The sequence below is a fragment of the Onychostruthus taczanowskii genome, unplaced genomic scaffold, assembly GCF_017590055.1.
Source record: "Onychostruthus taczanowskii isolate IOZ18803 unplaced genomic scaffold, ASM1759005v1 scaffold2, whole genome shotgun sequence".
Taxonomy (NCBI): domain Eukaryota; kingdom Metazoa; phylum Chordata; class Aves; order Passeriformes; family Passeridae; genus Onychostruthus; species Onychostruthus taczanowskii.
Window position 1 is genome coordinate 6,056,648 of NW_024499239.1, and position 24,697 is coordinate 6,081,344.

A 24,697-nucleotide genomic window follows, 5' to 3' on the forward strand; every position below is an offset into this window, starting at 1 on the left:
TTTCTATAACCTTCTTGCCATGTGGCTCCTCTCTATATTTAGAGACTTGCAATGCAAAAAAACCCCCAAAATTATGTTAATTTTAAGTGTTAAAAGTATGAAAACAGCAGAATAAAATGAAAAGACAATATAATGTGAACTTTTAGATGCAGTCAAGTAACTTTAATTTCATAATAATCTACAACTATATGTACATTTTTAAGTCAATTCATCTTCCCATACATAGTAAATTCATACCATTTAAAGTCAAGTATGTTCCCTCTCACAGTGATAAATCCCGTATTAGCTCACTTTGCTGCTGTCTGCAAAAAGCTGACATGATCTGGAAGATCAGATGTCACTGATCTCTATTTGTCAGTTTCTCTCTTTAGAACACGTATAAAGGCATCTCTTGGAACCTCAACATTGCCAATTTTTCTCATCAACCTCTTGCCTTCCGCTTGCCTCCTTAAAAGCTTCATTCTTCTTGTAATGTCGCCACCATACTGTGAAAAAAAAAAAATTACTAAGCCTAAACTACAGTACATTCCAGCCACACAAAATTCAAGGGTTTAAAAATAGCCAGAAAGACTGGTCATATTTTGACAAAAAGATTACTTTATACTCCAAATAGTTTGGCCTAAAGGCCACTAGTTAGAAACAACAAGGAAGTAAATAAACACATTAATTTGGACAACTGAGTGTTAAACTCTGTTAGCTAAATATATACATTCCTGTAAGCCTGGCTGACACTAGAAAACACATTAGATCCAAATCCCCTTGGAGTAGAAGCAGGATACCAGCTAAGATACACTATGGCATCTTGACTAGCATTAGGTGCTTACATTTGAATTATCTAAACCCTTGTACAGTGTTGAACAGTCACCATCCCACAGCTGTGCTTAGCAGAATTCTATTGCAGTTGTGAGAAAGGGACACTTGTTTAATATTTTCCAATATGTTCACTTCAGAGAGTTAAATCCAAGCTAAATAAGAGATGTCACAGTTTTCCAACAGCTTTGTTGAGTCTTGTCCACAGTCAACTATTGCACATTAAAGCTTTATTACAATGTATTACTCCAAACCTAAGTAGAAGTTTAATCACAATCAAGTCTCAAAAGAAGCATTTGTATTTCCTTCTAACACCTGAAAACCAATCTAGGAAACATGAAGTTATCTATATGCCTGTGTACACACACACACACACACACACACACATTTACTGTGTGCCTACAACCATTAGAAAATGATAAGGAGATGAAACAGACACACTCAAAGTGTGTGACTGAAAATGCCATTAGTTTATCTGATCCACTCTTCAAGCTGCAGCAAGAGGTTACAAGAGTTGGATTTTACAATAAAAGCTTAAAAGTATCTGTTAGAATTCCACAGACACTTAGGAGCACAAGCAGAGTATGTCTTTGCTGGGTTTCTAGGAAGAGATGGGCATATCAACTTAGCAGGACTCCTAAGGTTTACAAATGCAAGAAACATGAAGAAAAGAGAAAAAAAATACCTACACATTTGGCCACAACATTTTTTCTGTAAGGCTTCAGCCTGCAAAATAAAATAACACATACACCTTAACCTATTAGGACATCTGCATGTGAAGCTAAGTACTTGAGTTGTTAAAATGTTACTTTTTTTTCTCCTAGTTTTGTAAGATACTTTGGCATCATAACATTTTCAGGTTTTGTATACAAAATACGAAGCTTTAAACAGAAGATGTAATTCAGGTTTCAATTCTAGAAACATCACTTAGGGCATATAATATGTACATAAAGAAATCACAATCTTGGCTTTTTATCTGGAATTTCTCCTATGACTCACAGGAAGTGTTACATCCATGTGTATATACATGGATAAACAAATTCTTACAGCACCTCTGCCTGAATTCTGACCTTTAATTATTTTACCACCATTTAAATCCTATTTAAACAGCAACAGAAAAATATGATGAGAAACACCACATCAAGGAAATAGTTTGCTTTGAAGAAGCGTGTGCTAGGAAAATGTTTTTGTGTTCAGCTGCAACATATTTCCTTTGAAACAGCACAAATCAGCTATTTTTTTGCTGACTCTCACAGCAAAGTATTCTATAACTAGCTAATTTTTTTCAGTAATAAGAAACTTTTTCCACTGCCAAAGAGGAAGTGGACACGTGTGTTGGAAGATACACTAAGTGCAATTCTGACCCCAAGCAATCTAAAGTAAAAATACAATTTCTTTGTATAAATTTAATTCAAAATGTTTAGTCAATAGTCACTGCTCAAATGTGTTTTTTTTCTTCAAGTAGCATATATCAAGAAAAATACAACTTTAAAGCAAAGTCGAAGTCTTGTAATAGAGAAAACTAGGTAAGACTTCACAAGTCTGTATTTTACATATCTTAAAATACAGACAGAAAAAAAGAAGGGAAATAGAAAGGCTTCACTTACGTTTCTCTTGCAATGATTTTCTTGCCAATGGCAGCCTGGATGGCTATTTCAAACAACTGTCTAGGAATAGTCTCTTTTAATCGTTCACATAGGAGTTTACCAGCAGCATAGGCTTTATCACTGAAAAAAAAAAAGTTAGTAACACTAAAAATATATCTATAAATCAAACTGTTTGATTGAAGGATTTTAGTAGAGGTTTTCCTCTTCTTAACTCAGAAGATAAGCTGATCAGATTAAATTTTACTTCTAATTAGTGGTCTCTGTATGTCACCTGTTTCATACTAACAGGTGATAAGACTGTATTAACCTCAATATATAACGTCATATAAAGTATTTATAAAAACATCCTGATTATCCATCACAAATGAGACATTTTGAATACTACCACAGTTTCAAGTGAAATTTTAAACTAGGTCAAGGAGAATTTTCATTGATTGTAGGCCCAAGCAGTCAAAATATACACATTGCAGAATGCTTTCAAAGTCTGGTTTTATATCACAAGAAAAAACATAAATTAACATACTCTTGTCATCTGCTAATAAAAATTATCTAACTAATTCAGCATCAGCATATGCTTCAGGTTTTGGGAAGAGAGAAAAACAAAAGGTGTAAAGAATCTACTAGCAGATATTTTCACAAGCCATTAGAAGAAATGGCTTAAAAATATATAAATACTTAAAAATATAAAATACCCATATTTAGCAGACATTTTTACCAACATACATGTTTTCAGGTAGTGGCAATGTGACTCCTTGCTACCTCTATAGAACAAACAGTTTAAACATGAAGTACTTAAGTCATGTTCATTGAGCATTACAGTTTTAAGAGGCACATATATTTACTTGTACAGTAAGAACAAGTGATGACTATCTTAATACCAAGCTTACAGTAATCTCTTTCTCTATAAATGTAATTCAGCATAATTCTTACAGATGCAGTTTTTACAGTGGGAAGACTGAGAAAACCTGCAGCAAGAGCAAAATGACTGCAAATATGAGTTATAAAAAAAAAAAACCAACGGAAATCTAAAATCAAAATAAAAGTTGTCATTGAGTAAAACAGTTCAGGGTACAAGCTAAATTGAAAAAAAAAATACATGTTAAAGCAATAACTAACTTTTACAAGGTAGCCCACTCCATTTTGCATCTTTTCAAAGATGCATCTTTTCAAAGAGTAGGAGATGCAGGTAGATTGCTGAACACTGCATGCTTATGAGAAATGCATTAATTAGCAATTGTATGCAAGACAGTTACTCCCCTTCAGCCCCATGATCCTTCTGAACAAGGCAGAAGTTTATCTTCCTATGGCAGCCTTCTGGACTTACAGAATTCTAAGGATTTCAAGATTGCAGTTATGTAAAAAAAATATGAAAATATACAAATATTTAGAAATTACAAGTATTTTAAGAAGGAAAACCAAAAACCCACAAAAGGAGGCATTATTGGAAAGCGATGCTGAAGTTACAGAAGGGAGCCTTGTAAAAACTTTGTGAGAAGATAGGGGACAGGCTGGAAACAGGAAAGGCATTATTCTCACTCTAATGCCCGAAATGCTCATAGAAATAGAATCATTTTAGCAAAAAAAATCTGAGGTAATTGCACCCAGTAAATATTTACGTTCTCCTGGTACTCTGTCTGGAAACAGGGCAACAACAAACTTCTATGGAACAGGAATTACTGGGAGAACAAAATAATTTTTTGTCAGTATTAAGCATCGTAAGTGATTCATCTGGCATCTCCCAGATTGGTCTGCACTTAAAATTTTTCCAGCCCTTTAGAAGATTGGCATTTTGCATTTCTTTCTCTCTACCCTACATTTTCCACAAAAAATATGATATCCAGAACTTAAGCTGAGAAAGGAAAGTAAAAAAATTGCTATTAATTATTTCCTAATTTTTACACTACAAAATGCTTCTCTTTTTCAGTGGTAATGAAGGTGGTCATATGGAAAAAGCTTCAGTGCTAATCTTCAAACAGATTTGTAACACATACACCTAGAGTCATTTAGAATCATATAATCATTTAGGTCAGAAAAGACCTTGAGATCATGAAGTCCTATTAATAGACAATGTTTTCATTGTTATTCCTTTTAAGTAAGGAATCCAGTAAACCTACTTGTGTATGACAGTTGCCAGTTCTTCAACTGGATTTCCATTTAGAAGAATATCCATTTTGATTAGGTCTGCTGATTGGTAACCTGCATCTTCATAATCAAAACTAAAAAAAATAAAAGCAGTTCAAAAATTAGTCATGATATTGTATAAAATATATTTTGTATTCTTTGTTCCATAGATTTTATAGACATATTTCTTAATAAAACACTTGAACGTTTTAATATAGTGGGAGTACAGTTTTTAGTAGTCTGTCTCTCAGTACATCTTCACAACAGACATGTACTGCACGTAATGTCCCCTCCAATGCAGAAAGATGTCATCTTGACTTCAAGGATGTCTTTCCAATCTAATGAGCAATTAGAAATCTACATGCTTAATACAGTCTTAAAGAACCCTTCAACACAGCTTTTGAACACTCAATGTCCTGAATGTCACAGGAATCAAACACCAATCCAGGACTGTCTCCTTTTCATCCTCTCATTTGACAAACTTTCTATGTGATCCCTATTATCACCGTCTCTGACAATTAAATTTTTCATTTAGTTTCCAAACCAGATTTCTCCTTTGGTAGGTGTGGGCCTTGCTGTGTGGTAGTTAGCAAAAATTCTTAAAATGGAAGAGATTTAGAGGTGATGCATGCAATAGACAGATGATAGATAGATAGATAGATAGATAGATAGATAGATAGATAGATAGACAGATAGATGGTGTGTAAGTATAATTGTGGAGGACCATCAATATCACTGTAATGGGGTCAAATCTGAAATAACAGAAAAGGGAGGGAAAAATCCTTTGAGATTATTTCAAAGTACTTCTATCTTAGTTGGTTTAACAATCACAAATGTATGAATGGACCCATATAACAGAAATATGATTACTGAGAGCACTACATACACAAGCTGTATTAAGGAGTCAATTAGGAAATAAAACTGATAAATAAATAATGCAACATTGTTGGCAATCATCCCTGAATCAAAGGAAACTCACCATAATTCTGCTATTGATATAGGTTCTTGATAAAGAGGTTAGGTTTTATGTAATGGGGGAGCTAGATCCAGAAAGGAAATTCAAAATTTCCATCCCTCTGTTTCTTCTGCCTTGCCTCTCCACTTTTGTTTATGCTTTTGCTGCATATATATATAAACCTAGGCAAGACATGTCTTACTTACATTTTCAAGACATAATTAAAGAAAACATAAACTCAAAGCAAGTTCAGTCCTTCAATAAAATTCATTTTCATGTTTATAAAATGAATTAGGTAATTAGGTATACTAGTTCCTGTTGTGTAACATATCTTATTAATGACATCTCAACATACCAGGTTTGTGAGAGCTATTGAGCCTCCTGGGGCACAAGCTCATCACTATGCAGCATTTTCACATCCATTAAACTCACAAAGGCTCTTCACAAACATTTGAGCACTGTACTAGAGTCTGAATTCATAGCCACCCACAACAGAAAATTTTGTCTCAAAACACACAATTTTCTTTTTGCACATAATAAAGCATGTATGCAAAGTAAGTACTGTTTGTTTAAAATATCACTGTTTTTACTAGCTTTAAATAATCAATGTGGTTATTTTCCTTTTTCCACCAAGAGACAGTTCGTACAGTAAGTAGTACAGTTTCAGTGATTCCATTGAAAAGATTGTACAGTGTCACTTCAGACAAGGACAGACCATTTAGGTTTCACGCATGTAGATGAGCCAGTGCCACTCCAGAGGATGACTTTGAAAAATACACGCATTGCTAAAGACAGCGATTATTAGGTAGTGATGCACTTTTCATGTTTTTCAGACTTATTTCCATCCATTTTCACAGTGAATCTAATCCATTCAAGGTGAGAGAGACTAGATTTGGAGCACCACCATAAAGGAATATTCTTTATTTGTGCCCTTCCACAGCTGTTCCTCAGGCCTTTTTTTACCATACCATCTGCCTTCAGGGTCCAAGGTGGGAGGAGGAGAAGGGGGAAGAGGGGAGGTAGTTACCTTGCATAGCCAGAAGACAGAGACTTAAGAGCATCATAAAAATCCACCACAATTTCATTCAGTGGAAAGAGGTATTTCAGCATAACCCTGTTTTCATCAATGTACACCATATCCTCCTGGACTGCCCTACGATCCTAGACAAATAAAAATTGTTTCAGTTTCCCTTGAAATTTTCTACAAAAAAATACAAAGCAAATTAAAGTGAACAGCAAGCAAGCTACACAAGAGAATTCCTGTACTTAAGCCCCAAAGTAACTTTCTTATTGGTAGCTCACTGAAGTCCCAGGACAAATTGCAACATTGTACCAAATGAAGTGATGACAACTAATGTTGAATTTCTGAAATCCTTAATAGCTTCTGCTTACTGCTGCTACTGTAGGACTTGCAAGCTCATCTTCTTTCCTCCCAGGAGGGTGTTCTTAAAGTTATTTTAGAAATTCTTTTCAGTAGGTTTTATTCTTTACTGTACTGCTTTGTATTATGCATTTTGGAATGTTAAAAGCTAAGAAAAATATTGTGAAGAAATAATATAAACATAATATGCATGGCAGTTAAAACATTTTCAATTAGAAGTATTCCAAATACAGTTAGGCAAATGTGGCCATCACTATCCTGAATTTACTTTCAGTGAAGTACTGAAAAAAGTACATGGACTATATTCAGAAGTGTTGGCAGAAGTTGTATTCCCATGAATATACTTCTAAAAAAACCAACACATCCAATTCCCCTGCTGCAGACTCCATTCTTTCAGGAGAAAAGAACTAGCTATGAATTAGTCTTGTACAGACCAAGCACTTTGTTGTCACTGAACTTCATCATTAACTTTATGGATTCTGTAGCCCAGAATTATACAAATAAAATGTTAAAAATTATATTATCTTTCAAAAGTATTCAATAATTACTTCAAAGATACTGATTAAGTAGTGATATCTATTATCATACTATCTTGTGTCTTCACTTTAAGTATGAGGTGAAGAGGTTAAAAATGCAAAAGACAAAATTAAAACTATACACCAACCTGACACAAGGTAATTATTTTCCCAATATATTCAGGAGGTGTTACAATAGTACCAAGAACAGTTGGCTCCAAATACTCTGATACTGAAAGTTTATCAGGAAACTGAGCAGGGTTGATAATAGTAATCTGGTCATTTCCATACTCCTGAAAACAAACAAATAAACCAGATATTGTCATTTTAAAAGTAGGTAAAATGAACAGTAGACAAATATAGCATTGAAAAAATGCTAAAAAATGTTTCAATTGCCTGAAAACATTGGTGCATTATGCAACCCAAGTTTAAACCAAGGATGATTTTAGAAGAGATTTTTATAAAACATATAGAAGTCTGTTACCAGCATATCCCTAAATATTATTATGCAGTAATTAGCTTTTGACTTGGAAAATGACAGAAATACAAAAAACCTTTCAATCCATCTTTCCAGGTTTCTCTCTCCCCTGTAAACTGAGGATCTTCTTTCTTACTTCATCCTGATCCTCTAAGTTACTGTTACACAGCTTCAACAGAAGACCTGCTCTAAATATTTTAGGGTTCAGTGGTGGGGACTTTCTTCCCTAAGTAGAACTTTGGGTTCAGGCTCCCTTACATGCTGAAGTGGATTTAGAAATGAAGTTTTTGATTCCTTTGTAAGTGCTTTCATTACCCACTTTTTCCAGTGCAACATCCCAGTAAGGGCTGGAGTTACCCTTCCCAGGTAAAAGGAAGGTTGTGCTGCTTATTGTGTAAATGCAACTTCCCTCTCCTCCAAAGCAAGCGATTACATCATTTCCACTGACAGGGACCCAACTTCCAGCATTATTTTAAAAGAATCCCACATCAACAGTCCAGAATCACAGACCAAAGGTGTCAACTACTTCATTCAGGTGCTATACTGCCTCAGTAAGAAAAAAAAAAAAAAACAACTAGAGAGATAAAAGGTCTATGCCTCACACCTTGCAAGTACAGAAACCTTTCTTATACAAGTAATCAGGAATTTACAAAACAGTCAGCCAGTCAATTTGCAGCCTCTTCTGTCAGCATGTGCTCTTTCTCTCTCTAAAACTCAAACAAAGTAATTCTATTTGCACCCAGTTTAATGAAGTTAGCACATACCCATTTAATTGTGATCAAAAGATCTCACTTTCTTTCACCAGCCCCTGCCAATCTACAGTATCATCACAAGCTATTCCTAGAAAGGTTCATGTTTTTTGATGGATATACCCTGGAAGATTATTTCACCTGCTTTTAATGTAGTCCAGTCAGTAAGTACTTAAAAGAATACAGCAAGGTATGTGTTCTATACTTCCATTTTCAAAGAAAAGTATAAGACATAAAAAGAGAGTGCTTGAAATGAAAGGGGAAAGAGCAGTTAATATCCTTAAGAAAATTAAAAACTATTTAAAGTAATATACTGGTGTTTCTAATGCTTACTATAAAATACAGTACTAGCCTAGATTGACTCTAGGTGTTCATTATATTTACATAATTTTTTAATGAATTTAACATACCTTTATCAACTTTGCTGAGGAAAGAACAGCTTTATATGGAACTGTAGGTGCAGTCAAAATAACAGACATGTTATACTCTTGCTCCAAACGCTGATTGAAGACTTCCATATGTAGAAGACCAAGGAAACCCAATCTGGAAAATAAATACCCTCTTGGTGTACGTATTTGTGTATCCCCTGGAATTTCACAGTGGTCTTTTTCACCCTCCAGCATGTTTACAGTGCTAGTATGGCAATATCAGGCAGAGCAAACAACCTTTAAGGGTCCAAATAATCCTACAGTTGAATAAGGCTTGGAGAACAAAAACTATTAATCACAAGAATTTTCATTCTCTGTGCAAACGGAGAATGTAAGAAAATCAAATTAAATAATTGATCTTTATCATTAATTTGAATTACAGTTTCTAATTTTGAATTAAGTTTAATTCTGCCTTCAGTTTACTTAAACATGCATCCTCAACTTATGAATGGTTTCAAAAACAAAAGCAGCACAAAAACCTTACCTCCATCCAGCCCCTAAAGCAAGGCTACTGTCACGATGCACAGTTACACTGGAGTCATTCAATGTCAGCCTTTCCAAAGCACTTTTGAGATTATTATATTCTGTTTGATCTATTGGATACATTCCTGTCAAAATATATTAAACAAAAGTAGTGATGTGACAGAGAGCTTTAGCTACTGTGTACCTGGCTTTCAAATATGCCACTTACAGTTAATAGAGTAATAAAAATCAGGAATAGTTACTTTCTGCTCCCTCAGTTTTTAAATGTGAAAAACAACATGAGGATTCTTTATTCCTCAAAAAAATATTAGTCAAAACATAAAAATGTTTTAGATTACCTCAGAATTAACATCTAAACCATAATGGTAGGATCACTGTACTCATCTAATCCTTCACATTTGTGGAAGATTCACAGTTGAGTATAACCACTGTTTTGCAGTGTAAATGTATAGACTCCACTGAGATGTTCCCTCAAAGCTAAGAGTGAGTGAAAAATAAAAAGCATCATTTCAAAGTTGCAAATATTTCTCTATTCTTTCGAAATTAATAAAAACAGCTGTTTGTATAACTACTGCCTGAAACAGATTCTACTGCATCACTTCTCACATCCTTGTATGCTCAGAAAATGTCATCTACATCAAAAAGCAACACACATGCACACAAAAACATTATTTACAAGATTAGACTTTTCAACAGTCACTGAGAGACTGCCTAGTCTCCATGAGACAGTTCAAGTGAGTTTTACACATTGCTTCACAACAGGTCTAGAAAATTATTTACAGGATTTTTTCTAAAGCCACCTTCTGTAGCATTTGTAGTAATTACTGAAGCTAGTGGCAGCAGCTCAATGGAACTATTCAAGCTCAAAAAGTCAAATATTTGACAGGATCATCTGCATATTAGCTCTGGCAGTTTATCATGTTTAACAAAAATGAAACAGCTGCTAAATTTTAAAAGAAGAAAAACCAACACAATAATTACAGAAATCTGATTATCAAGATGAATAATTCCCTCTTTTTTTTTTTTTTTTTTTTTTTTTTAAATTTCAAGCCTTCTTTTCCAGCTATTAAGAGTTTACTGGCATTAGAAACAATAATCATGTTTGTGTTGTATTCATGCAAAACCAGTCAGCATTTATTACTAATCCTGTCAAGTCACAGGGAAAACACACCAATCTACATAAGTGATGCACCTCAGCTAAAAGTCTAATCCTCCCAACTCTTAATATACATGTCTTCTTTTAAAAGCTCTAACAGCGCTTACTCTTGTCAATGGAAAAAAGTAACTCCACTTTATATTGATTTACTCCTCACCTGCAAAAACCATTGGCTTCGCTGACTTAAAGCCAGGCAAAGGCTCCACTGGCTGTTTATACAAAAACAGTGTGTCTCCTATTTGGGCTTCCGTTACTTCTTTCATTCCAGCAATCAGGTAACCCACCTGTCCTGCATAGCTAAATAAAATTGTTATTATATGGATACGATTGTTGGCATTAGCAGTGTTTCTACTATTTTTCCTGCTTGATTTAGCCCAGCCAGAAATTCCAATAAATCACCCCCTTAAAAGCCCATATCCAAAGTCCAGAAGTGAGATTTAAGTTGTTTCACCTCTGAGTTGCGAACAGTCTCAACTAGTTCTTTTTCTGTTACAGCTGAACAGTAGATTTATGATCCTGGATTTTGAATACTGTGTTGCTCTCAGTTTAAAAGCTGGAGCTAGACCCTTGAAAAGCTCCTAAGACAAAGAACCCAGAACAGTTCCTAGCTGCCAGCACAGGAAGTTTCGTATACCAGTGAGATGAAGCTAAACAAACACCTTCCATCAGCACATTATGCTAACAGGAGGGGAATATGTGGTAAATATTGAGTAAAACACAGTGTACTGGTGTTGGCTAGGATGGAGTAACTTTCTTCAAAGCAGCCTACTATGGAGCTGTGTTTGGAATTGTGACTGAAACAAGTGTTGATAACATACCAATGTTTAGGTATTGCTGAACAGGCCCTCTGGGTTTCTCTCTGTGCCCCTACAAGCAAACAGAGTGGGGGTGTGCAAGAGACTGGGAAGTGACACAGCCAGGACACAGACCCAAACTGGCCAAAAGGGCATTCCATACTACAGAACATCATGCTTAGCAATACAAAAGAAGTGTAGTCTTTCCAAGGCTTTTACTTGAAGACTAGCAGAATATCAGTCTGTTTTTGGAAGGTAGTGAATAATGGACTGTCTTTGCATCACTTGTTTTTATTTTTTTCTTTCCTCCTTCATTTCTTAAACTGTCTTTATCTCAATCCTCAAGTACCTCCTTAGTTCTCACCCTGTAAGGGTTGGGGAGTGAGCAGGGGCTGGCTGGGTTCAACACACCAGACACAGTAATGTAACCTGAGAATGCCCCCAGTTAAGTTATTAACATATATTTGGTTGCAAACTGGTAAAACTGCTCCACTAATTCTAAGTACCTGATTTTCTTCCCACTGCTGCCATTGAGAAGCCAGTTTCTGGAAGCTGTTGCATTCATGGATTTTAAGTTTTCCACCCTCAAATTGAATATGCTGCAGCAATAACTAAGATGAAGCCCCATTCCCTTCCACTTTCAAACAAGGCAGTTCCTAGAAATAAATTGGACAGCTGAATAAGAATATTGAACACTAGCCTTTAAACACCTAGCTGTCCAGATGTTCCATGTACTACAGAAGTTAATGGATTCCTCCCACAGCAATGCCCATAAAGCACTCCCTAAAACCTTCCGCCTCAGCGTGCCCAAAATAAAAAAATGACACAGTGCATTAAATTGCAAACAGTAATTATTAAAAAACCCACCACCAAAGAACAAGAACAAAAACCTAGACATCTCTCAGTTTTTACCTCTCAAAGCAAAAATCAGAAATGCAGGACATTATAGCTTACCCCAATATATTATTTGTTCCACTCTAAGAAGTTTTTACTTACAGCTTATGTGTTGGCTGTTCATTTGGAGTCAGAATTCCAACTTCATTTACTTCATATCTTTTCTTAGTGTGCGCAGACACAATTTTCTGTCCTTTGGCAATCTCCCCGCCAAAGAGCGCAATGTTAGCTATGACACCTCGGTAGTGGTCAAAGGTAGAGTCAAATACTAAGGCTTTCAATGGATCTGCAGTATTACATTGGGGTCTGGCACCAAAAGAATTAGAACAATATATTATGCAGTGTGTTTTCATTCAATATTGAATGAGCAAGCACGCCCACCCCAAACACTTTCATAGAATTGTACCACGTTGGAAGGGATTTCCAGTATCACCCGATCCAACTTTTCTTGGCAAAAACAGAGGCTTAACAAGATGGCCCAGCATCCTGCCCAAACAAACCATAGAGTGTCCAATGGTGGGGAATCCACCACTTTCCTGGAGAGATTATTCCAATAACTCTTTGTAGCTACTGTTTAGATACCAGAACACAGCAAAAGGTCCTCCTTAAGCCTTCTTTTCTCATGGCTGAACAAGTCCATTTTTCTCAGCCTGTCCCCAAAGGGCAGGCTGCCCAGTCTTTCATCTCTGTGGCCCTTTTGTGGCCCCTCTTCAGCCTGTCCACATTTTCTGCACAGAAGGGACCAAAACCAAACACAGTATTCCAGGTGTGGACGGACCACCACAGAGCAGAGTGGGATAATGACTTCTTCACCTCTGCTGTTGATGTCCCTGTCCTTGATGTCCTGAGGCAATCCAGCATGCTGTTGTCTTTCTTTGCTGCAGCAGCACACTGTTCACTCATATTGACTTTGCTGTCCCCAAAGACCTCTGGCTCCATTTCCACAGAGCTGCTCCCCAGCTAGGTAGATTCCAGCCTGTGCTGTGCTCCTGAATTATGTATTCCCAGGCGCATGACTTTTGCCTCTGTTGAATTTCATAAGACTCTTTTTAGCCTATCTAGGTCTTCCTGCAAAGTTGCTCCCCTTTCTGAAGTGTCTACTTCCCCTCTCAGTTTGGTATCACTGGCAAACTTCACTAGGGTACACATCCCAACTTCCAGGTCACTTATGATGCTAAGAAACAGCACTGAACCCAGTGTGGAACTCTGGCAGACCCTGTCTGTGGCCAGTCTGAAAAGGAGATATCTACCACCACTCTCTGGATGCAGCCTGTCAGACAGTTCCCATGACACAGACCACTCCAGACTGTAACACAGTGGTTTCTCCAGGAGTCTGTGAGAAACCTTATCAAAACCCTGAAAGATCCAGGTAGAGAGAAACCCAGGCTGCCAGTGTCACTCACACTACACAGCAGGTTACTCTGCTGTAGAAGGTGATCAGGTTTGTCAAGTACAGTACACCCGTGGCAAATCCCTGCTCCATTTTCCCAATCACTTACTTCATCTGACTTGTCATAGCCCCCAGGAGGATTTGTTCCATACTATTTCCAGGGACTGGAGTAAGACTGATGGGCCTATAAATACCTTTAAACTCTCCTTGTAACTTGGACATTAGCATTGTACCAGTCTTCTGGGATGTCCCTTGATTTCCACGACTTCTCAAAGATTACAAAGAGCAGCTTTGCACAGACACAGCCAGCTCTCCTACAATCCTCAGGTGGATTCTATCAGGGCCAATGGATGCACAGGGGTCAGGCCCCTGTAATAGTTCACATACCAACTCCTCCTTTGCTGCCAGTGGGTCTCTGCATCAACCTGCATTTCTGCTCCTCAGGCCTAAAGCCCAACAGGCCTAAAGCTGGTAAAGACAGAGCTGAAGAAAATGTTCCTCTGCTTTTCAGCCTTGCTGGTGACTAATTCACCTCTCCTGTTTAAGCACAAGACACTATTTTCCTTCTGGTTCTCCTACATCTTTCTATAAAACATTTTCTTTAAATTAGATGCATATTAAGTGCAAAACTACTGCCAATACCATATAAATGCAACTCATGATTTTCTAATTACTTTATATGGTTAGATAATTAGATACATAATTAAATACAGACTTACGGTGGGATCTTCTCAATGACCTTTTGAAGAACTTTTTCAACATTTGTTCCTTGTTTAGCAGAAATCTAAATTAAATCCAACAACAACTTTATAAGACACATCTTACACTTACTAATTAAATAGTGTCATGCTTACTTAGTTAAACAGTTTCGGTGGCACCCACAAAAGCACTCAAAAGGACACTTCAGAATGCTCTCACTAAAAAATACTGGTTTTTCTTTTGTGAATGGCAATTATTTTTAGGATAAAAACAAAAACCATTTATGGACTGACAGTGAGAAATAATTTAAAATCCCAGATTCCATTACTCAAAAAATACCGGAATTTTTACCTGACAGTTATTTTCTTCACTCTTATATGAGACAAAATTTAAAGAAATTCTTATGTCAGACAGGAAGAGGCAGACAGATAGCACGCCCTTAATTCACAACATGCACATGTCACTCATTAGTTACAAAGTTGTATTATCAGCCATGTTATAAAACTTAGAGATCTTACCCTTATACATTCATCTGTAGGGATATCAAACAATTTCTCAATTTGTTTTTCAACTCTTTCAGGGTCTGCATTTTTCAAGTCAATCTGTAAAACAACAAACTGCTAAATATACAAGAAATCGCACTTCCCACATCATCCAGTACTGTAGCTTTCAAAAGTACAGCAAAGAACCTTTATGTATTTATGAGTAAATACTGTCCATCTTTAGGAAAAGATCAATATTCATTTTACAAAGTCTTCCTTGATTTTGGGAAGGATCATGTCATCAACCAGTCTAGTTTTGGCTTGTTTCATTAGGGAAAATGCCTTTCTCCAAGAGCTGGTAAAAATCTTTAGATTACAAAGTAATTTGAAATCAATAAGTGCTACCTACACTGTTTATAGGATCACATATTAAATTAAGTACAATATAAATCTACAAAAAGCAATTAACATAAGCTGAGCAGTAATTAATCTTGTGATTCCAATAACACAGCCCTCAAAACTGTATAGAAAATAACACTTGGAATTTCGTTTAAAATTAAGATTCCACTTTTTAAATATTGAGCTCCTAGTCATGCCATTTCTTCAATATTAATGAACTTTTAACATCACCAATTCCAATCACAAACCCAGCACTGCAAAGTCCACCAATAAGCATGTCCTTAAGTGCTACATTTTTAAAATATCTAAATGTATTTTATGAAATTAAAAATTTCACAGCAGTTACTGTAAAATTTTACACAGACAGCAAATACAGAAAATTCCTAGTAATGTTATATCTAAATCCTATAAATATTATAATAAATAACTTTGTTATGTACTGCTCTTTGAAGTTAAGTTTCTGATCAGCACTATACACGTTTAAACAACCCAAGTATTTAACAGAAAATGCTAAAAATTTTATTACCTTATTTATGACAGGAATTATTGAAAGCTGTGCTTCAAAGGCGAGATAGAAGTTTGCCACTGTCTGAGCCTGAATACCCTAGAAAATAACACTGTAAAGTTTAACACAGAAACCTCCTCAGTTTTGGAGTGATTTTTTTAGGCATACTATACAACTTAAGATTAGTTTGCTATTCTATCAGCTCTTAGGAGGTGAATAAATAAAAGGTGACTGATTTTATGCAACTGCTTTAAAATCCCATTACTCTTTTTCTGCAATGTAATCCTTTCATGGAGAAAGACTGGGGCAAAAACACTGCCAGAAAAAACTAAAAACACCCACAACCTAGTTTCCCTCATAGCTTAAGGAAATCCTAAAATACTAAATAGAAAACAAGAATTAAGTACTACACCTCATTTGCATCCACTACAAGTATGACACCTTGACAGGCAGATAGTGACCGTGATACTTCATAGCTGAAATCTACGTGGCCCTATGGAGAAAACAAATGTTTACAATTTCAGGTATTTTTGCAAAGATTTCTGTACTATGCTGTTTTCATTTGTATATAAGTTCACATTCTTATAAAAGAGGAATTGAATAAACACAGGAAGCCAGAAATCTCCTACTTTTAACTATAAAGATATTTAGATTTGTGTGATTTCAACACTTTATATTTAACTTACTGGCGTGTCAATAAGATTTAAGAGGTAGTTTATTCCTTCATGATTGTAAAAGAGAGATGCAGATTGGGCTTTAACTGTAATTCCTCTTTCACGTTCCACTTGAAGTTTATCCAGCACTTGTTTATTACGGTCAGTTTTAGAAATTGTTCCTAAAAATAAGAAAGAAAAAAAAGCTTTATTAACTAACTTACTACATAAATCTTGCAAATGCCATTAACCAAAAGTTAACCAAGAGCAACTGCAGCTTTCTCATACAATTAAGCTAAACAAAGATTTTCAATCCAAAACAGTGCATCAACTCTTTACATTTGTCAAATAAAGTTTACACAATAAGGTTACATAAAATACTATCCTGAATAAGCAGGATAAAAAACTTCACCTAAGAGATTAAGAAGAAGCAAAAATTCCCTTGAATTGTAAATAGTTTTGATACTTAAGGAAACTTCCCCTCCTATCACTGAAGAGGAGTGGCCCACAGGTCTAAGACCAATCTCAAGTGCCAGACGAGCATTAGCATAGAGTGACAGACCTGAATTCAAAATCCCATTCTACCACAGGCATCAGGCAAAAATGCTCATAGTGATATATGGGAGGTAAGCACTCCCAATCAAAAATAACTTTGATCAGAAATTTCTCTCCCTAGTTTTGTTTCATTCCCCCTTGAATAAGAGTCCAGAACTTCCAGGTCATGACAGTCCCACCAGGTCATGACAGTCCCACCCCTTCTGTCCACCTCAACCACCAGCAGTAAACATAAATTTAACATGTACTGTTCTAATGGATGACTGGTTGGAATGACAGGAGTGACATCTTGAACATGGAAGATGTTGTAACAAGGAACATCTTGAAAATCCTTTTCAGTCTCTTTCAAAAATATGGACTTCTTTAAATGAATTACACACTTTCTTATGCCTACGTGTACGCAGATGTCAACAACAAAGTCCACATATCTGTAACACTACACATCTGAGAGCTTAAAAGCACAAGCAACACTAAGAGCAAAAATATTAGCAATATTTTTGCAAAAATATTAGAAATTTTAGCAATAATCAATGGTACAGAAACTTAAGATGCCACCTTTCATGTCAAGAAAAGGTAGTATAAAATGAGAATGCTTACCTGTAATTTCCAGCAATCTGTCTGCTAGTGTACTTTTGCCATGATCTACATGAGCTATAATACTGAAGTTTCTAATGCTTTCAACAGGATACATTGACATATCTACTTTTTCCTGAAAAACAGGAATTTCTTTTCATAAATCAAGGTTACAGTCTCTTTACAGCATATGACCTGGCCTTTAAAAAATCAAATTAATTTTTAAAATAATTTTTCCCTAGAAGAAGCACAGGTTGAACAGACACAAAAGCTTGAATTGTCACCATTGTTTAAAATGTCAGCATTTCACTTTAGTCACATAGACACGTGTATTCTTTTATCACTAAACAATCATGAACTAAGCTGGAAAGTGTGTAAAAGGTACTAACTTCTTACCTACATAGGGAGCTGGAAAACTTTGTTTTACAGTTTCACGTTGGTGAAACTACTAAACTTAAGGATTAAGAAAACTGGATTCAGGAGGCCATTAAGGACATAATTCTTCATAAGTACTATATGAATACAGAGCCATTACCTAGAGACTCAGCCAGCAGTGACCTTATCATAAGGAGCAAGCAGACAGTGAAAAAGGATGCTACAGTGTGGAAGAAGCCAATCCACACACAAAAGTCAAAGTATTTTATTTACTTACAGTTCTATGCAGAAAGGGGCACTTGGTGGAAAACCCACAAAGCCAGCAAACAACTATCAAAACTTTATACTATTTATACATTTTAGAAACCAAAGGTATTAATATCCACTGCCTAAAAGTCACATAGTTGTCTTTTAATTCATGCTCTATTGGTTAAATGATTCCCTCATTTCTTATGCTAGTTAGCCAGCATGGTCTCTTTCTCTTGAGTCGGGGGGTTTCTTGGGTCTGTGGTCTCTCCCTGCCAGAACTTCCCCTGCCAGAACTGCCTTTTTACCCAGCCACAGCCGATTTCAGTACACCTGCTGAGCTGGCTTTGTTAGTTCTTTCCTTATCCTGGCAGCTCTGTCCTTCTGGCCCGTGAATTCTGCATTCTTTGTGCCCACTACTAACAGTACATCCTTCCCTCCAAGCTCTATTAACCTGTGCCTGGAACTGAGATCACTGAAACATGTCAAGCCCTACACCTTAGCAAGGCACGGCTTGACATGTTTCAGCGATCTGAGGAGTAACGCATCCTTCTCACTCCTGTAACCCAGCGTGGGCTGCCAGGCAATGCCGCATGCCCCAGGGCAGCAGCCGGCCTCGGCCAGGAGCAGCGGCTGCCCGCGGACTCACCTTGCCGCGGGAGCTGTAGGGCCGCCCGCACGCCGCGGGCAGCCAGGCCGGACGGCAGAGCGGGGCGGCAGCGGGGCAGGGGCTCGGCAGCCGTGCCCCCCAGCGCAGCGCCGCCCTGCCGGCGAGGGCCATGGCGCTGGCAGCAGCTCCCCTCAGCCCAGCCCAGCCGACCACGGGCTCCGGCCCTCAGGCCGCGCCGGCCACGGCGCAGGGCGGGCGCAGCGGCCCGGAAGGGACGGGACGGGAGGCGGCCTGAGGCTGTGACGCGGCGGAAGCGCTGCCGGGGCGGTGGGAGCGGGCCGTGCTGCTGGCCGGGCGGTGGGAGCAGTGCTGTTGCCGGGGAGTGCTGCTCTGCTGGCACTACGGACGGGTTTATTACCTGGCTCTGCTGGCATATGGCTGTTGTGCTTTGTTAAATTCTGGAAGCAGAAGAATGCTGTATTCTCAGACGCGTTTTCCGTGTGTTACTCTTCATCATAGTCTTTGGTCTTCCAGATATTTTTTTAGCTTGTGTCTTTCCTAGTTTGGCGTTTATTAGTGACCATGTGTTCCGCTGGGTTTTTTTCTGGAAATTTTTGCATTAAGGTTTCACAGACCTTGGAAAACGTGCAGGCAAGGGTCACTGTTCTGTTTGCATATATTGGCTCCTCCTTTCTCTTCTGCTCAATCTAATTAAGATTTCAGCTGTAGGTATGTAAAATATTTCAGAAGTGCCAGCAGACCACTTAGCTAAGAAAACTGCAAATATTTAATCAGATTCACGTTCTAGACATGTGCCTAATACAGCAAGACAGTAAATTTTGAGGGCAAAATCGTTTAAAGGAGGTTTAATTTCAGGATATCAGTATAAAATTCATACTCCTTTTTAAGCTAGGAGGATTTGGTCTCGAAAGGCTGCATAAAAGTGATAGGTAGTGCAGAGTTCCATGTAAAATGATTTAGGATTGTGCAGTAATGAATTTGCTAATGTAGTTCACTGCTGGGCTGATCCCATGGAATTTGGGTAGTAATGGACAAAGAGAGTCCTTTGGCAAATTTGTGGAAATATATAGAGAAGGAGAAGTATGTCCTTGAATGGTGAATGAATCCAACAGGAACCAAGAAGCCAAAGCCATGATCCAGAGCAGGCATATGAGTATAGGAGCTGTATTTGGAGGAAAACATTCTCCCTGCTACACACAGATGGATGCACTGTAGGTACTGGCTTACCTGTGTGCAATAGCAGAGAACACCAATGCATAGCAGTCCTGTCATTCCTAAAGGGATGAGTGTCCTCACTGTCCTAAGCTGCATGAATATCAAAAAATCTGAGAAATTGCTCTGTTAGCAGGAATTAAACTAATATGCTTTACATGCTGTATTAAAGAGAGAGCACTCTCTTGCACTGAGCAATTTATATAGGTGGCAGATTTCAGCAATTCCAGAAGAACAGCAGGGGTAGCTAAAGCACATGTTCACACAGGGATGTGCAAAACCACAAGGTCTCAAAAATAACTGAAAAAAAATGCATAATTCAAACCAAATAGGTTGCACTTGCACTCCATATCTAGACCTTAGAGAGCAAAGGCTTCTGTTTGCACCACATGCACTCTCAGCTGGATGGGTTCAAGGAGCTGTGCTGGAGTAACTGAATGAGCTCATGTGCTGCATCTTCATCCTGGAACTTGTCCTATTGTCATCAAGTGAACAGATGTGGAGTGACTGCTTGTCTATGCTGCGAGACAGCAGCCCTTAATGTAAAGCTATTTGCAGGTATTTTAGAGTTCTGAGATAGATTAAGGAAAACTGGGATAGAACTGCATTTCAAGCATGACTCCTAATCATATGAACAAAATATATTAACTAGAATTTCAGATTGGAGGTCCATCATAAGCTAGGATAGAGCACAGAAAAATTACAGTCATCTGTCTTTATTTTCACTTTTCACTTCAGATAAATACACAAATCAAATACTAAGATTTTTGATCAATTTGAGCTCTATATGCAATGGAACACATTCACTCACTGGAAATATTATAGAACAATGTACACTTCATCAGAATAACAAGTATTAAAATATGTATGTGACAGCAAGCCAGAAGCAAGAAATAGTAATTTTCAAGTGATCATTTATATGTCAAAATGTGATAGATGGATGCACACATTTCCTGAACATCAAAAGCCATTTGTTGTAATGAGGCTAAATTAAATGCACCTGTCACTAGCTGCCTTTACTAATACTGGAGCCAACCATATAAATGGTAAATTCAGATACTTAGAGATTCCTGACTGAAAAGGTGAAAACAAAATGCAAGCATGTCTGAATCCCAAATATCTTGTTTCAGCTACACTTGACTACAGGTGTTGAATGTCCTATCAATAACCATTTAAGCTGAAGACATAATGTAATTGCCATAAATGCAAACCAGTTAGTGTTATGTATTATTTCCTGGCAGTTGTGTTCAATAGAAACAAATATGCTCCCTAAATGACGTGGTTTCATAGCCTGAGTTTTAACAGGAACTGTGTTTTCCCATAAAGTGAAATATTGTAAAATTAAACATTTACCCAGTCAGGGATCAGAGTTATCTGCTAAACTTCTGAGACAGTCACACAGAGTGAAATAGCACACCCTAATACATGAGTAATACAAAAGGTAGAGAAGCATTTCCTTGGTAGTGAAGTATGAGCTGATAAAATGCAACTAGGATTTCATAGTGTAAGATATGTATGCATGCAGAGGCCAAACAGATCCGTAATCAGTGATATCTGTGAAACAGAGCAGAGACTGCACCACTTGCTACTCACTCATCAGTGCACCCCGTTTGGAAGCAATCTTTGGTAGCATTGTGAGATTGTGGAAATGCAGAAATTATTTCTGGTGAGGATTTCTGTAACAGAACAGATTTTTATTTTCCACAAGTACTTATTGTGCAAATGCAATAGCTGTGACAAAAGCCTTTCTTGTCTTCTTGGAAGCACTGCTACCAGCAGATGCTAAAAAGATGCTAAAAGGTAATTACTACCTAAAAGATAATGTTGGCAGAAATTTCACCATCTGTAAAATACATTCTCTTAAATTCAAAGACTTTATATTGCACAGTAATGACCTGAATTAAAAGGACAAAGTTTACACTGAAAAAAACCTGAAGTCTCAGACTAAACACATTACAGGACAGATCACTAACATTCATCTTCCAAATAAATGCCTTTGTGGCAGAGAGAGGTGCCTGAGCAGACACCTCAATTAACTAACCTGGTCTGCCAGTTCTTTAACTGGAGTAGTCACTCAGTTTTTCTCAGGGTATTTGAGTGTGACAGGCCCTTGTTATTGGGAGGACAAAGTCTAGCATATCCTTTATCTTTCTTCCCTTATTTTCTTCTTTTCTTCCTTTTTTTTTTTTTTTTTTTGTCATCAAAAAGTGTCCTGTGCAATATCCATACTTGCGTTGTATCTGCTCTACTCCTTTCTTAACCAAAGCAATGATGGACAAAGGGGCTGCAGTGACTGGAGTTAATATTTTGCCTCATAGGACAAATTTCCATCTTGGAGCTGTTCCATGACACTGACTTGTCAGATTGCCGCAATATATCAAGTTCTTCTCCAATTGTGCTTGAAAATCCAGTTTAATCTTTTATTTCTTGGCACTTCCTGATGCTGATGGCCAAATATTTCTGTTGTAGACAAGCTGACAAAAGCAGACACATACATACTTCTTGCCTTAAAAATAAAGCAGACAAAGTAGTTAGTATCTTCCTGTCTAATCTTCAGAAATCACAGCAGAAACTGAGGAAAACAGCAGTAATTTAGTTTATGAAAGAAAGTGTCTGAGATTATTGATGTCTGTCTAATAAAAAGAAAACAAAGCATTTTTCCTTGTTCCTATAAATAATGACAAACTGCATGTTTCTAGACCATAGCCTACAGAGGAAGAGAGTATATAGTGAAAGACATAGTAGAAAAATTGCTATTTTTTCTTTATATTGGAAACTTTTTTCATTTAAGACATGTATTTTCTATATTCTACTTATGAGAAAGATAATATTTTAGAATTATATTCTGTTAACTTCCTTGGGCTTGTAATTTGAACGTATTTTTAATAAACAGTGATTAAGAAAATTTCTTCCCCTTCTTATCCCCTTTATTATATTATTGTACACAGAGCTTTGCATGCGTTTGCCAGTCTAATAGAAAACTGCCTATTTTAAGATCTTCTTGGAAGTCTTAATGAATACTAGATGGGTTCATAATAGCTTGGTTTGTGTTTACAAAACAGTTTGAACATATTTAATGGGTTTATCCCTGTTGATACAAGATTGGGGATTAACAGTTTGAGAGCAGCCCTGCTGAGAAAGACTTGGTGATGCTGGTGGGTGAGAGGCTGGACAGGACCCAGCCATGGGCACTCACAGCCCAGAGAGCCAAACGTGTCCTGGGCTGCATCCAGAGCAGCGTGGGCAGCAGGGGAGGGAGGGGATTCTGCCCCTCTGCTCTGCTCTGCTGAGACCCCACCTGCAGGGCTGCAGCAGCTCTGGGGTCCCAGCTCTGGGATCCAAATAGGACAGGGACCTGTGGGAGGGAGGTCCAGAGAAAGGCCACAATGATGATCAGAGGGCTGGAGCACTTCTGCTGTGAGGAAAGGCTGAGTGAGCTGGGGTGTTCTGCCTGGAGAAAAGAAGGCTCCAGGGAGACCTCAGTGTGACCTTTCAGTACTTGAACGGTCACTTGTAAGATCCGATTTAAGCTAAATCTCTGTGTATAAACTGATAAACTGGAAGGAACTTAGAAGGTTCAAAATATACCCAAAAACTAGATTAAAACCAAACTAGGTTAGATGTTGGTGCCAAAAAAATATGCATTTGTTTAATAGTAAATGAGGCAAAGAGAAAGAAAGAAAGAAAGAAAGAAAGAAAAAAATTTTAAAAAAAAGGTAAACATCTTGTTGCTCCCCTCCATCTGGTCTTCATGGTGGTTAGGGTCCCCTGCTGCAGCTGCACCACACCACACCACGCTGCCCCATGCCAAAGAGTACAGAATTCCATGGATCAGTGTACACTTTGGGCCAGGTGGGAATGCCCAGGTGTCCCCCTTGCAGGGGGCCAGTTTGACACTGTCCCTTGCAACGCTGAGGGTCTGTTGCCTCATCTTTGGTGCTCTGATGCAGGGTGCAGGGACCCTTTGATTCTGAATTACTCAGCATCCTGTTGCCAGGACTGAAAAGACCATCTGGAAAGATTCTCTTTTCAACAAGTGCTTACCTGATTAGTAGCTCCCCCTTAAGGTATTTGTAAGCCAGGCTAAGTTCCGTAAGGTTTTGATTGAAGGAATTACATTTTTTTTTTTTTGTGTTTCTTTATTTCTTAGTTAATCGATTTTCCTATCTCATTTGCATTGTTCTCTATTAATGGTTTTTAATGAGAAAAGGCTAGTAGCATAGCTTTCCCTTCCTCATTATTGAACTATTTATGTGTTAAAGGATAATTGTGTTGCCACAAAATTTCTGAAGCTGATGCTGCTGCCTTAGGAGCAGAAGCCACTTTCTTTGTACCTAGATGGGTAACTACATTTGGCCCCATCACAAATACCAGGTCTGATAATGCCCACCCTACAGTACAATTCAGATTGCTTTGTATCAGTGATTTATGTTTCTCATTATCTAAATAGTCCTCAATCTTTGTGTTATTTTAAATTGTATTAGAAATTACTTTATTAGAAATAATAGAGTTGTTAAAGTATTAATAAGCAAGAAAAGCTCCCTAGACTTCCAAGGACACACAAGTACATGATGATAATTTCCTCAAACAAAATCTTTGAGAGCTA

At 37.5% G+C, this 24,697-nt stretch overlaps 1 protein-coding gene across 2 annotated transcripts; it reads right to left on the reverse strand.

Moving 5' to 3' along the window:
- Positions 1–135: 135 nt before the first annotated feature.
- On the reverse strand, positions 136–19,120 carry GUF1 (GTP binding elongation factor GUF1). 2 transcript variants are annotated; one of them, XM_041402594.1, is made up of 17 exons: positions 18,898–19,120; positions 17,652–17,763; positions 16,533–16,681; positions 16,259–16,339; positions 15,868–15,945; positions 14,979–15,062; positions 14,481–14,545; positions 12,474–12,677; positions 10,841–10,980; positions 9,529–9,652; positions 9,027–9,159; positions 7,539–7,682; positions 6,521–6,654; positions 4,532–4,633; positions 2,418–2,537; positions 1,500–1,536; positions 136–485 (listed from the first exon to the last, which is right to left on the reverse strand). In XM_041402594.1, the coding sequence occupies exons 1-17, from the start codon at positions 19,027–19,029 to the stop codon at positions 348–350; spliced, it is 1,977 nt and encodes a 658-aa protein (XP_041258528.1). In that variant the 5' UTR covers positions 19,030–19,120; the 3' UTR covers positions 136–347. The 2 variants fall into 2 exon arrangements, with proteins under 2 accessions (XP_041258528.1, XP_041258529.1); XM_041402595.1 differs by lacking the exons at positions 12,474–12,677; positions 14,481–14,545; positions 14,979–15,062; ... (3 more) ...; positions 17,652–17,763; positions 18,898–19,120 and adding an exon at positions 11,984–12,117.
- Positions 19,121–24,697: the final 5,577 nt, after the last annotated feature.

Excerpts from the sequence above, each read along its gene's own strand:
- GUF1 (XM_041402594.1), bottom strand. The coding sequence starts at position 19,029 with ATGGCCCTCGCCGGCAGGGCGGCGCTGCGCTGGGGGGCACGGCTGCCG. Across the intron at positions 15,946-16,258 it reads TTGTAGTGGATGCAAATGAG|GGTATTCAGGCTCAGACAGT; the intron begins GTGTAGTACTTA and ends GTTATTTTCTAG. Across the intron at positions 4,634-6,520 it reads CTGTCTTCTGGCTATGCAAG|TTTTGATTATGAAGATGCAG; the intron begins GTAACTACCTCC and ends TATTTTTTTTAG.